Source organism: Pelmatolapia mariae, linkage group LG20, assembly GCF_036321145.2.
Source record: "Pelmatolapia mariae isolate MD_Pm_ZW linkage group LG20, Pm_UMD_F_2, whole genome shotgun sequence".
Classification (NCBI taxonomy): Eukaryota; Metazoa; Chordata; class Actinopteri; order Cichliformes; family Cichlidae; genus Pelmatolapia; species Pelmatolapia mariae.
In genome coordinates, this window is record NC_086244.1 from 806,739 (window position 1) to 820,829 (window position 14,091).

The following is a 14,091-nucleotide window of genomic DNA, read 5'->3' on the forward strand; positions in this document are numbered from 1 at the left end:
CTTTGTATGAAAAGTGCTTTATAAATAAAGATTGATTGATTGATTCCTCTGATGTGACTCAGAGGTGTCGCCTCCTGCTTGGACCGCTGAGGCCTCCTCTGAGCGAATCTCTAAACTTGAGCTCATGAGTACTGCGTGTGTGTGTCAGGTGACCGTTTCGGTGAACGGCGGGAAAGGTGAGACCTCCGCATCGTTCATTCCTGAAGAGCCGCTGTGCGACGGCCGCTGGCACTCCATCTCAGGTGAGTTTCGTCCTCAGACGCGTGCTCCGTGCACTGCCCTGTTGTTGTACCGCTCTAACGCTGAAATGTCTCTGCAGTGGTGAAGAAGAACAACGTCCTGCAGCTGCACGTGGACGGAGCCGGCGAGCGCGCCGTTGGTCCCAAAAAGGGCCGCTCCACGGGGCCCAAGGAGGCGGTCTACCTCGGAGGCGTGCCAGGTGAGTGCACGGCGTTCACAGACCACCTCAGTGATGCAGACTGGCCTCTGTGAAGATCACGAAGATCTCCACCACCTTAAATGCAGCCGTTTCCCACATTCCTGACATCCTCGCCGCTTTGTCCGTGTGACCATTTTCTTTGATCATTTATCAGATTTTAATCAGACCTCATCAAATCGTCGCCTCACGTCCGAGTTTAATGTCTTTACTCAAACATGCTTGATTAGTTACACTACTCATTACTGCATAACAGGGATACAGTTGCACACGTTGTCAGTGCAGCGCCTCATTAACACGTCACTCCTCTCTCTGTCCACCAGGTGGCATCGCAGTACCCGGTCTACCCGCTGGGCTGGCGTCCTTCCACGGCTGCGTCCGCCGGGCGAGCATCAACAACAGAGCGGCGCCGCTGTCGAAGCCGCTCACTGTGCACGGCGCTGTGGGAACACACGGCTGCCCGCATGTTTAACCCCGCCCCCTCATATCTTACCTTCACACTCCCTCAGTACACATCAGCACCGGTGGTGGGCGTCACATTACTGTAGCTAATTTAAAATATCTATATGAATATTTATTTTCTAAGAAATGTGTATTTTCTATTTTTCCCCGTTTGGTGCTGCAGAGACGGAACGATGATGTCATCGAGCGGCGCGGTAAAGCCAAGTTCAATCATCTTTACACGCTTCTTCTAAATCATCCAGCAAACGGGCGTGTAATCGTGCGTCCGCTGCAGACAGACTCTAAACGCTGATCAGTGAGCACAGACTGTACATGGAAGATGGACGCAGCCGCTTCCTCTGCAGCGTCGGTATTCTCAACGGCGATCCTTTGATCCTTGGACCTGAGACCGAAAACCAATCACTGCACTCAGATCAGCTCAGCAGAGGCTCATAGACTTCTGTCCAATCAGGGGTCGCCCGCTCAGTCCATCTTTGATATACAGTCTGTGAACACGAGCAACATCCTCCGGTAGAGCAGACAAAAAACAAAGCCTGCAAATCTAAACGGGACTTTTGGGAATGTCTGATTTCGTGACCTTTGACCTCACATAGTAAAACTTGAATATTCAGGTTTGACATGTGAACGTTACGTCCTCGCCGGTCTGCAGGCGGCGTTTCCATCTCGTTTTTATTCCATCTCCCGTCCTTGTCTATCACATGTTTAAATAAAGTTTTTCCGTACCAACAGTCTTTGTGTTTTACATTCATAAAAAGAAGCTCATGTTTCAGTCATTACGTTTTTATTAGAAAGAGCTGAATACACCCGAAGCCCCGCCCTCTTCAGAGGAAAATAAAAGGTCATGGAGGGGTCAAACCTTTGACAGAAGAAAAAGTGAAAAAAAAAAATTAAACAGATGATGTCACAGAGACTCTAATCCAGACTCATGTCCTCCTCGTCCTTCTTCTCCTTCGACTCTTCTCTGCTGCCCTGCATGGCTCGAGCGAACGCCTCCACATCTGCTGACACACACACACAGATCAATAACCAATAATCGCAGGTCAGTAAGACCTTGGACACACTGAGTGTTGTTGTGGGATAAATCTAAGGCTACGTTCACACTGCAGGTCTTAATGCTCAATTCCGATTTTTTGATCAAATCAGATTTTTTTGTCTGCTTGTTCACACTACAAATAAAATGCGACAGCAAACGCGCTCTAGTGTGAACCCTCAAAGCGGCCCGCATGCGCAAAAGAAGATGTCACACACAATGCGCTCTGTTTAGACCCAGAGCAAACTATATTGTTTGACTGATGGCCTTAATGTAAAGACTTCGGACTTTACGTTTCCCAATTTTTGCTTTAAGTTATTTTGTTATTTACATAATAATGTAGATAACCTAATAATGATCCTTATTGCTGTTTTAGAGAGGAGCGGTGCTTCAAGGATAGTTGCAGATTTCTGTCAGAATCTGCAGATTATACAGTACAAATAAAATGTTCACGTTTCTCCAACGTTGTCTTCCCAACAGTTTCACTGACATCTACACTGGATGGCCAGGAAGCGTTCACGATGTCTTCTCGGGTGCTGATAATCGGCGTCTGTCTTGTGTCAGTGACGTAAAAGACGGATTTAATGCGACATGACCATTCAAACAGCAGTCGCTTTCTAAAACATCGGATATGTATTGGATTCAGGACCACATACGAAAGTGACCCAGATCGGATTTGAAAATATCGGATTTGTGCCGTCACACTGTCATAGCATGATCGGATATGGGTCGCATAGGGTCAGAAAAATCGGATTTGATGCGCTTTCGCCTGCAGTGTGAACGTAGCCTAAATGTCACAGATTAAACTGTAATAACACATCACAGACTGATCCCAGATCAGATGGTAAATGGCCTGTATTTGTATAGCGCTTTACACTACATTCACCCATTCACACACACATTCACACACTGGCAATGGCAAGCTACATTGTAGCCACAGCTGCCCTGGGGCGCACTGACAGAGGCGAGGCTGCCGGACACTGGCGCCACCGGGCCCTCTGACCACCACCAGTAGGCAAACATGGGGTTAGTAGGTTCTGCTCTGAGCTGCTGCTGAGCGTCACAGGGTTTTCATTCTCCTGAGTGTGTGTGCGCCTGTTTAGACAGCTCTGTGAGAACCAGAAGATGAAATGCTACTATACATTGTAGAGGCTCAAAATGTGGTTTTAATGTCAGGGTTACAGTTAGGTTATGGTTAGGGTAGGGATTCATTTTTGATGGTTAGGGTAAGCAGCTAAGGGAAGCATTATACCAATGAGATGTCCTCACTAAGATAGCAAAACAAGAATGTGTGTGTAAGGTAAAAGTCTGTACTTGTTCACGAGGCGATCGTGGACCTGATGATCATAAATGGACTGATGTCCTCCATAGAGCAGCTGGTTAATGCTAACTGACCTGCAGGGGGCGCCCATGTCAGGACACTGTGACAGCGCCACATGCAGACGCCCGTTGTCTGCGACCGTCCTGTGCGTGAGGATGAATGCAGCACAAACAAACAGGAAGTTCAGCGTGCGTTTGGTTCACTCACCTCCACGGTTGGCTGCGTCCACGGCATCGGGTGGCAGTCCAAACTGACTCATGAGGGGGCCAAGCTGCCCGGAGGCCAACGCGCTGCTGAACATGCCCATGGACTGGAGGGGAGGAGAGAAGAAAAGCGAACAGGTGAGCGCGGCGCTCAATGTGTTTACATCATCGCCGAGCATCGCCAACATTACGTCGTACCTGCTGGAACTGAGGAGAGTTCAGGGTGTTCTGGATCTCCTCGGTGCTCTGCGGCAGACTCTCCCCACTGGGGAGAAAGGGGAGGAGCCTCTGCTGGACCTCGGCGTTGCTCAGAATGGGAGCCATCATCTCTGGGGTGCACACGCTCGCCAGGTCCACTGCAGAAGGAGATCAGAGCTGTGAGTGTCTGCGCTCCCTTTCAGAGGCACACGTGACCTCACTCATGTGACTCACCCGCTGAGCCCTGAGCCCCTGCTGCCGGCACATTCATGGTGGCCAGGATGCTCTGAAGATCGCTGAGCTGGATGGGCTGGTGAGGGGCGGGGCTTCCAGTGGAGGCCGGGGCCACGGGAGTCTGAGCCGGGGCTGTAGAGGATAGAAGGTGGGAGGAGTCAGGGGGTTTCCAGGTAACAATCAGATGCAGGTGACATCAGAAAAAAATGAATTGAGTTGCTGTGATTTACTGTAAACATAAAGACTTTTTAGGTTCCTCCCTGACGATGACATCAGGGAGGAACCTGATTGTAGTTTTCTGCGAGAACATTTAGGACCAATCAAGCCCATAATTATTCATACCGGTGGCAAATTTTGAGTTACTTTGATTCAACCAGCAAGTATTTTTTGACATTTCTCAGCTTTTATTTACATTTGAGCAAAAAGTGTCATGTCCAGAATTATTCATACCCTTCACAATCTGTCACAGCCTCTGGGAAAATCCAAAGTTTTATACCAGTCCAAATAGTCCAAGCTGTTCTAAAGCATCCTAATTACCCTGATTAATTGAGAACAGCTGTTTTAATCAACTCACCAGGTGAAAAACAGCAGCTCTCTGCAGTTGGTTTGTGGACAGTCATGGCTAAGACAAAGGAGCTCAGTGAGGACCTGCGGCTGCACATTGTGGCTGCTCACAAGTCAGGAAAGGGCTACAAGACCATATCTAAATGTTTTCAGGTTCCAGTGGCTGCAGTGCAAAGTATTATTAAAAAATACAAGATGTTCCCACACTCAGAGGACGTGGTCAGAAGCCAAAAGTGACACCTGTGCTGGCCAGGAGGACAGTGAGAAAAGTGAAAGGAATCCAAGGATCACCACCGAGGCCATCCTGGTCAATCTGGGCTCTGATGGTGGATGTGTCTCAAGGCAGACAGTCCAACGGAGACTGCACGCTGCTGGGGTCCAGGGATGCAGACCAAGGAGGACGCCACTTTTCCAGATGAGGCACACAAAAGCTCACTTGGCCTTCAAATGCTCATCTGGACAAAGAAGAAGACTTCTGGTCGTCTGTGTTTTGGTCAGATGAAACAAAAATTGAATTGTTTGGTCACAATGATGTTTCCTTTATTTGGCGTAAAAAAGGAGAAGCCTTCAACCTAAAGAACACCGTCCCCACTGTCTAACATGGTGGTGGGAACCTAATGCTCTGGGGCTGTTTTTCAGCCAATGGACCAGTGAACCAATCCCAGTAAACATCACCATGAAAAAAAGAGCGATACATGAAGATTCTCAACGACAGCAGGCAGTCTGCAGAGGAACTTGGCCTTGGACACCAGTGGATATTTCAGCACAACAATAACCCAAAACACGCAGCAAAAGTGGTGAATAAATGGTTAGCAGACAACAACATTAACGTTTTGCAGTGGCCCAGCCAGAGTCCTGACTTGAATCCAACTGAGAATCTGTGGAGGGAGCTAAAGATTGGGGTGATGGCAAGAAGACCCTCCAAACTGAAGGATTTGGTGCTCATTGCTAAAGATGAATGGGCAAAAATACCTGTGGAGACGTGCAAAAAGCTGCTCTGCAATTATAGGAAGCGTTCGATTGCTGTAATAGCCAATAAAGACTTTTCTATTGATAATTGAGAAGAGTATAAATAATTCTGGACATGACACCTTTTGTTCAAATGTAAATAAAAGCTGAGAAATATTTTTTTTTTCCCCACAATGATGCCTCTTGTACATCCTCTTATCTTTTGGGAGACACCTGTGTCATTTCCAGTAAAAAAAACCAAAACAAACTTGGTTGAATCAAAGTAACTAAGTCAAAATTTGCCACCGGTAGGAATAATTATGGGCTTGACTGTATATTTGACATCTTCCACTTGCAACACCACCTGGCTTTTATTTTGAAAGTTGTCCCTCTGCTAACAGGGAGCTTGGGCACTTCCTGTCGTGCCTTTTTCTACTGTCTGACCAGCTTCCTGTTCTCGTCATTAAGCTTTCCCCCCCCTCCTCGTCCTCAGTGCTGGCGGTCTCAGTTCAGTTATAGAGGGTCGCTCCAATCAGAAGCTACAGCAGGAGGAGGGTGGAGGTCTGATCTACAGGTGATCAGCCTCTATCCCGTTTTGTTTTTCTCCGTCTCAAGCCCCGCCATCATCACATAACCCTCTGTGACGAACTGCTTCCCGTTTCCTTTGAAACTCGGCATGTAGCCTTCATCTCTCTCTGTACCTGGTGTGGAGGGCGTGGCAGCGGTGGAGGAGGGAGCCGAGGTGACGGGAACAGCGGCAGGGGCAGCGGGCGCCTGGGAGGAGCTCATTCTGGGAGCTCCGCCTGGAGAAGGAGTCACTGCAGCTGATTGGCTTCGAGAACTGAGGAAGAGCAGCACAGGTGAACAAAGAGGAAGACTGCACATGTGTGTGCGTGCGTGTCTGTCTCACCTGGATGAGGAGCTGCTGGTCGCAGGTCCTCCGCCCCCCAGCAGGTTGGCGAGTCCCGGTCCTGCTAGAGCTCCCAGGCCTCCTTAGACAAAGACATGAGATCAAAAGCCTGGAATAGCCCCGCCCCCAGCTACACGTCACACGTGAGACAGCTTCACCAGTATGCTTCTGAGAGGAGTACACCTACGTCATAACTGGAAACTCTTTCATACAGCGCAAACTTCCAGTGAGCTGACGTGCAGCCCCTGACAAACCTAACTACATATTGAGGCGCCGCATGTGGAAGGCTGCGGCGTAGGGTTGAGAGGGACTTCCTGTTATGTCCGAAATTAGGATGAAATTTTTCTGCAGACCTTTAAACCAAGCTTGGCCTTTAGAGGCAGAGAATAACTTCCAGGAACTGGAGCAGGTGTTCATGAACTACGTGCAGTTGTGTGTAGGTCAGAGCGCTCACCGAGACCTCCGAGCCCCGTGGGTCCCATCAGCTGCATCAGCTGGTTGTGGCTCATGTTTCCCAGCAGGTTCTGCAGGCCGCCCTCTCCTCCCAGCGCTGACAACTCGTGGCCACCGCCACCGCTGCCGGATGCTCCGGGGATGGGGGGGTTGTTCAGGTACTCGTTGACCTTCCGGCAGTACTCGTCATCTTTGTCAGTCTTTGGCTCCTGATGGCATCAGAGCAGAGTTATTGCTACTTACAGGTTCTCGTGGCTCGCTGTAATCATGCAAGTGTGTGTGGTTTTTTTAATGGTGCAATGCTGTGAGGTGTTCATGTATATGTGGGTGTTCCTGTGTGTGTGTGTGTGTGTGTGTGAGTGAGTGTGTGTCAGCCTTTAGTAAGCACACTCTTTAAATATCCGATGCAGCCTGATGAAGGCGCTCTAACACTGACATCTGCCATCACATGAACTAAGACGGTCCCCTCTGGGATGAAGACGAGCTCACCTGCATCCAGAAGAAGAGCCGCTTGGACCCGGCCTTGAATTTCAGGACGTAGACACGTCCGGTGGTGCACTGCGTCACCCTTTTAAACTCACAGTCGTCAGGGAAGATGATCAGGTCCTGTAAGAGGAAACAAACCAGAGACGACATTTAAAGGAGAGACATGGGGCTGCTCTCACACATCATCAAATATCAACCAATCAGAGAGAGGGAACCAGAGGCGTCAGCTCTGAGATAAAGGCGCTGAAATAACGAGAATCATGTGAATGATCGGATTTGAAATCATTTCTTTCAGGACTTTGAGCTCTGCTCAGTGAGATCAATCTGTGGGTGTGGAAGGACGAGTATGTTCCACTCAAGAACACCTCAGTGCTTTAAACCAGCTCTACAGCGCCACCTGTGGGTGGAGGCCAGGAAGTGGCTGGTGGTGATGGTCGTTAAGTTTCAGTGCTGACTCCGTCAGCTCTACCTGACCTCACGGAGGAATTTCTGCTTTATGGAAGCGGTGCACAGAGAAATGAAGCGCCGATGTGCCTCTCTGAGCTCCACCCTGTAAACATCAGGAACCACAAACACTCGAATGGTTCAGGGTGACTCACATCATCGACGTTCCCCGTGGTCCGGTCCTTCCAGCAGAAGTGGATCAGAGAGTCATCGGACTGCTGGATGTAGACCAGCCCTTTCCGTTTGTCCGGGGTCACCGTGTTGCCCTTCAGGTTCATTTTACCTGCTCGAAACTCCACCAGGTACTTGCTGGAGCTTGCTCTGGAGCCGCTGACCATGCTGGGGAAGAGAGCGCCTGAAGACATCTTTGAAGGTTTTCGTTCACAAAGCCTGATGGGAAAGAAAGGAAGGAGCACAGCGTCAAAGAACAGGCTGCAGTGAGATCGCTCAGAGATTTTACGTCAGCACGTTAAGGCGTTTGACGTTTATGTGTCACTAAATAAAGTCTCCGGTGTCTTTAAACATGATAATAACCAACAAACTCAATAAAACTCAAGTTTAACTTGAACTGTTATCTTTAATTATTACCCTTCACTCTTACATTTCCACATTAGTTCTCATCTCATCACGTATCGATACCTTTGATTAAACAAATCAAAAGTATCAGTTCAGGTCTAAAACGTAGGCTAGCTTCGCTCTACTTTCTCCTGTGTTACTGTTTTTATGACCATATATTTTGTCGGTAAATCATCGTGTCTGCGCGTATAGCGGCTGAGGAGCACTGTGTTGATGTTTAATGAGGGTTGTAATGATTTTGGAGTTATATTTGTGTCTTAAAATCACTTTTCAGAAAAGCTAAAAGTTAGCCTGCTAGCTGCCGTTAGCTGTGTCGTGCTAACGTTAGCACATGACGAGGCTAAACAGAACACCACAGTAATATTCACTGCCTTCGCTTAACTACGGTCAGTCAGACTTTAGAAACAAGAGCCAGCTGTGCATCTGATGGCTTTCCTACAACTTTTCTGTGAAATGTGAAGTTTGTTGAGCTCTCCAGCACAAATACCTGAAGTTTTGCCCGCAGAATAAGTTTTTCTACTTCTTCGTGTCGCTCAACGCCAACGTCAGAGATGATCTGCGGAGGGACTAGACTTCCGGTTAAACCTACTGTACAGAAACAGATTGCAGACCAGCCGGTGGACAGTGGAGGGCGCTCCCATAGTGTTAAAATAATGACAGTGTAAGAATAATGCCATTTGCTGCCGAACAAAAAATGCTATTTTAGTTTTCATAAATCCAGAACAACATCTGAAACACAACTCCAAATAGTTTTGATCACATTTACGCTGATTTTGACCATAAACACAGGCATCCTGCTCTGATTGGTCATTTAAGGTTTTACAGCAGGAGGTCCTCCAATCGATGGGTCCTGTTTTCAAACGGTAACTCCAGCAGACCACCATATTTCTGTCATTTTAAAGATGTGGAATTGTACATAAAATTAATATCAGGAGGCGGCACGGTGGTTAGCACTGCTGCCGCACAGCAAGAACGTCCTGAGTTCAATTCCACCATTAGGCCGGGGTCTTTCTGTGTGGAGTTTGCATGTTCTCCCCGTGTTTGTGTGGGTTCCCTCCGTGGGTACTCCGGCTTCCTCCCACCGTCCAAAGACATGCAGTTTGTGGGGATTCGTATGGGCTCAAAATGTGGTCATAAATATTTTGTACTTGTAAATCAGGATTTGTATGTGTAAAAAGAATTTGTGTGTGCGTAAAAAAGATTTGTATGTGTAAAAAGAATTTGTGTGTGCGTAAAAAAGATTTGTATGTGTAAAAAGAATTTGTGTGTGCGTAAAAAAGATTTGTATGTGTAAAAAAGATTTGTGTGTGCGTAAAAAAGATTTGTGTGTGCGTAAAAAAGATTTGTATGTGTAAAAAAGATTTGTATGTGTGTAAAAAAGATTTGTGTGTGGACTTAGCCAAAAACCCCCTGCAAGTTACAAGTACGCATTTTGACTCTATTTTTCTTCCTTTCATCTGATTGGTCAATGTCATGTCAATCACAAATGTAACAATCCAATCAGAGAACAGATGGGTTTGCCTGTCGGAGGGGCGCTTTTTTGAACTGCAGGTCCTTGAAGGGTAATACAGTTTGAAGCTGGAGGATCTCTATATAAATATCCGATAGCAGCTAGGTCCGCTAACTTTCAGCAGCTGTTGAAAGGATAAAGTTGTGGTATGTCAGTGGTTAGAAATACCATCATTACTTTAGGATTAGTTTAACACAAAGTCAGGGCTGACCCGGGACCATTGCTGTGAGTCACAGTGCGCAGCATAAAAGTCCTTTCACATCGGAAGCAGGATGTGCTGCTAATGCTAACTAAAAGCTAAGGATCCAGAATTTGTTGCGCTCTGTGGGTTTTTGCAGCAGCTCTACCTGTACTAGATGCACCTGCTCCTTGTCATTTCTATATCTGACTTTATGTCCTCTACAAGAGTTTCTGGGGTTTTTTTTTGCTAGTTCTTCAAATGTTCAATAAAAACCTGTATGCTAATTCATAACGAAGAAAGCTTTGTAATGAAGACTGTCATTTCCAAAACACTGCCCACCCCGCGGTCTGCAGCGCTGTTGAAAAGGCTGTGGAAGTCCCTGTATTAAGCACGTAGACCTGTGACACAAAAATCACCAAACTCAGACGACCACAGACTGTTTTCCTTCGTGGTGATGAAGGGAAACGCTGGGTTGGCATGTAAAAGGGCATTTATTCCCTTCAAAGACCTGCAGTTCAAAAAAAAGCGCCCCTCCGACAGGCAAACCCATCTGTTCTCTGATTGGATTGTTACATTTGTGATTGACATGACATTGACCAATCAGATGAAAGGAAGAAAAATAGGGTCAAAATGCGTACTTGTAACTTGCAGGGTTTTTTTTGGCTAAGTCCACACACAAATCTTTTTTACACATACAAATCTTTTTTACGCACACACAAATTCTTTTTACGCATACTAATCTTTTTTACGCACACACAAATTCTTTTTACACATACAAATCCTGATTTACAAGTACAAAATATTTATGACCACATTTTGAGCCCATAGATTCATGCAAATCTCATAGGTGAGCGAATGGTTGTCTGTCTCTGTGTGTTAGCCCTGCGACAGACTGGCGACCTGTCCAGGGTGTACCCCGCCTCTCGCCCTATGACAGCTGGGATAGGCTCCAGCACCCCCCGCGACCCTGAAAAGGATAAGCGGAAGCGGATGGATCAATATCAGCCTCCACCAACAAAAATGCTCTCAAAACAATATATATAATTGAATTTTCCGTGTATTTATATAATTAGTGTTTTTTACCCCTGGTTTTGTGTGTTCATGTTCTGTTCTCTTGTATACTTGATCTGTTTATATGTTGTTTTGTTCAATGAAGTTCCTAAAAGCGTAAAGGAGCGTAATTAAAGTGAGCAAGAAGCAGCTGGTTGTGGTGGTTAAAGGTGAAGCTATCAGGAGGCTGCTGCTGGCTTCACAAAATCAAGGATGCCGTAAAGCGGCTTACGGTGCTGTGAGGTCCGTAATGCTCGCATAAGGGTTTTACCACAAAAGAAACCTGTAAAACATCTAAACACAGAACGGAATCTACCGCCTCGACGCTTCTATCACAAACAAGGTTAACGTAAAACGTTTATCCCAGCTCCACGGAGCGCCACGAGCTCGACAGCGCCTCCTGTGGAACAAGAAGCTCAGACAGCGGGCGCTCTTCGTGATTTCCTGAGCGCTTGTGAGCGCGCGCGCTGTCAGCGGGAACGAGCAGGGCAGAAAGTGGGAGGGTTTGCGCGCGGCCGTTGTGTTCGGATTGACTGCGCGCCCCCTCCCGGTGTAGCCGTTAGCTCGGTGTCCGGTCGATGTTTTAGCGGCGGAGCGTGGACTGGAAGTGGGATGATAGTGTTGTAAACGTCGAGCCAGGCTTCAGCGACCGAGAGAGGACCAGCAGCCGCTCCGCCCCCGGGACAGAACAGGTAAGAAGCCCGGGCTAGCCGCTGACGTTAGCCGAGCCGCCGTCCTTGGATTAGACTCGGGCTAACAACATGGATGCTGCTGCTCTCACGCCTGCAGATTATCCGCTTTAACCGCGAGCTGAGTCCTCCGCCGTGACCGGCCAGCTCCGGTTTCGGTGCCCGGTGTGAGGGGCTCGGGCAGACTCCCGGTCCTCGTTAGTGTTTGTTCAGATGTGACGGATCTAATCGAGGGGAGGCGAGCGGGATAAATCCGGCTTTGGGGCAGGGGCGGGGGAGGGGTGGAGGTCCGTGTGGGTCCGTCGGTTCTGATCAGAGGTCAGCGCCGTGTGGAGCAGGTGGGGTTACAAGTCGTGGGGTGCAGGTGGGTACTGGCCAACACCGTGAGCTGCACCTGTCCCCTCAGCAGGGGCGTAACCACGGTTTTTAAAAGGGGGGCATGCGGGATGATGTTCCTGATCCTCTCAGGGTCTCTTCTCGGACTTAAACCGAGGATGTTTTTTGGCTCCCCCTGGTTACCATCAAGGTCAAATTAATTTTAACACCAGAGCTGTGTGTCCACCGGTGTTTTCCCCCTGAAGTTCCCTAAACTCACTCGTTTAGTTCAGGCTGATCCCAGAGTCTCAGAGTTAATAACAGGAAGTAAAACTGCTAGCAGGATGTGTTTTAGCTTTGGTTTATCAAGAAGTCATGCGCACACAGGGTGATGTCACCACCAGCAGTGGTTGGTGATCAGTTAAGAACGTGTTATCACCTTATCCATTCTGGTGTTGTGGGTAGGGGGATGTGTCTGGCCTTAATGAGCTGTGAAATATAAATAATGGTGAAGTCTTACCTGTACATGCTGTCAGACACCTGCGCGTACGAGCACGCAGCTGAACAAACAGCACGACGTCTAAAACCTAACAGGAAAATTCATGCCTGACCTTGTTTCCTTCACTCCTGAATCCCAGAACCTTTTACTGCTTCTTGGACTGTTACTGGGATCTTTGGACCCTTGGTGAAGTTCACACCATTACCTTTAGGCAACAAGCAGAGCTGAAGATGCTCAGGTGTTCACTGGGAGTGAGCACGATGAGTCCATCAAAGGGACAGCTCAGAGTCTGAAAGGTGATGCTTAGATGGTGCAGAGGAGGGAAGGTGGATATATTGGACAAAGGATGATGAAGATGAGGCTGCCAGGCAGGAGGAGAAAAGGCAGGAGTTTCATGGATGTAGTGAAGGTTATGCGACAGAGGAGGATGCTGGGATAGGAGGAGATGATCAGCTGTGAGCAGCTGAAACGAGGAGGAGGAGTCGGGTCTATTAGTGTGTGTTTCATCAGCAGGGACACAGATGGACTCTAATTGCTGCCTGGTCTCTGAGATATGATCTGCAGATCTGCCCGTCCCATTGGCCAGCTGCTGCGTGACCTCAGAGTCGGCGTGAGGAGTTTTCATCTGTTTATGTTTTAAATCTTTCATGACCTGCACACATCAGGGCTCTTAAAGTCAATTTTAACTGAGTCAGCTGGTCTCTGTGTGATGCCTGATGATGACATCACTAGATCTGACACCAGTGGTCATCGATGAGTCATGTGACTTCCACATCGGATCACGTGATATCACGACAGTTAGCAGTCAGCTGAGAGGAGCTGGATGTGGGTCAGCTCGGGCTCTCGGGGTGTTATTGATTACCTGATAGGTGTGTTTAATATACTTTAGCGTGTAAGATGGATAAAAGGCATCAGAGCATCACATTTAAAAATAAAATTAGCATATCTGTCAACGTTGATCGATAGCTGCCTCTTCTCCTGTCGTCCAGCCTGCGATCAGCTGTTCTGCGGCTTCCTGTCATGCAGTTTGAGCCATGAGGACCCTTAAAACCCTAAAATTATCCTCCAGCTGGGACCAGCCGGCTCACTGCTTCAGACATTTGTATCCCCAAAGTGATGGCTGACAGATGTCATGCTGCCATATCAGAGAGAAAACCCACCAATCAGACAACCTTCTGTGAGCAGCACTCGGTGACAGTGGGAAGAAAGAACCCCCTTTTAAAAGAAACAGCCAGGCTCAGGCAGGGGAAAGATGCTCGTTGTGCTGCTAGAAGGAAGGAAGTCAGATGCTGTGACCGTTAGGGAGTCACAGAGTCCTGACTGCTAAAAACCACAACTCAGGTTGTTTTAGCTCCTCACAAACACACCTGAGCTGTGCTTTTAAGGAGGTTTTTAAGATGAGTCAAAGGCCACGGTATGAAGAGCTGCAGGTGGAAGCACAGGTGGAGTGGTTTTTTTGAGGCGCTGAGAAGCTGTAAGTCACGTTTATGATCTGTAGCAATCATTTAAAACAGACTGTATGTGAAAGATGGACTTAGCAGCTGTGAGGTCAGCTGGTGTGAGCCCGTGATCTGAGCGTTTT

At 47.9% G+C, this 14,091-nt stretch overlaps 3 protein-coding genes across 5 annotated transcripts in view; 2 read left to right on the plus strand and 1 right to left on the minus strand.

Moving 5' to 3' along the window:
- Positions 1-1,615, plus strand: part of lama5 (laminin, alpha 5) — a 94,332-nt gene extending 92,717 nt beyond the window's left edge. The window contains exons 77-80 of one of the 2 annotated variants that reach the window (XR_010091795.1): positions 149-242; positions 320-439; positions 760-963; positions 1,062-1,615. Coding sequence is in view for 1 of the 2 variants with exons in the window: in XM_063463421.1 (XP_063319491.1) it covers positions 149-242; positions 320-439; positions 760-908 (363 nt within the window). In the remaining variant the exon portion in view is untranslated. Of the gene's footprint in view, positions 1-148; positions 243-319; positions 440-759 lie in introns of both variants that reach the window. The other variant, XM_063463421.1, reaches the window with a different exon arrangement.
- A 54-nt stretch (positions 1,616-1,669) lies between these two features.
- On the minus strand, positions 1,670-9,368 carry LOC134619029 (proteasomal ubiquitin receptor ADRM1-like). Of its 2 annotated transcripts, none has more exons than XM_063464720.1 (10): positions 8,753-9,368; positions 7,845-8,079; positions 7,249-7,365; positions 6,761-6,968; positions 6,307-6,388; positions 6,098-6,237; positions 3,885-4,016; positions 3,651-3,808; positions 3,457-3,559; positions 1,670-1,896 (listed from the first exon to the last, which is right to left on the minus strand). In XM_063464720.1, the coding sequence occupies exons 2-10, from the start codon at positions 8,052-8,054 to the stop codon at positions 1,811-1,813; spliced, it is 1,236 nt and encodes a 411-aa protein (XP_063320790.1). In that variant the 5' UTR covers positions 8,055-8,079; positions 8,753-9,368; the 3' UTR covers positions 1,670-1,810. The 2 variants fall into 2 exon arrangements, with proteins under 2 accessions (XP_063320790.1, XP_063320791.1); XM_063464721.1 differs by having other exon boundaries at positions 6,307-6,385; positions 8,753-9,367.
- Positions 9,369-11,480: 2,112 nt separating this feature from the next.
- Positions 11,481-14,091, plus strand: part of LOC134618071 (dnaJ homolog subfamily C member 5-like) — a 39,432-nt gene continuing 36,821 nt past the window's right edge. Inside the window, exon 1 of the mRNA XM_063463297.1 lies at positions 11,481-11,698. The gene's annotated coding sequence lies outside the window, so the exon portion shown is untranslated. The remainder of the gene's footprint in view (positions 11,699-14,091) is intronic.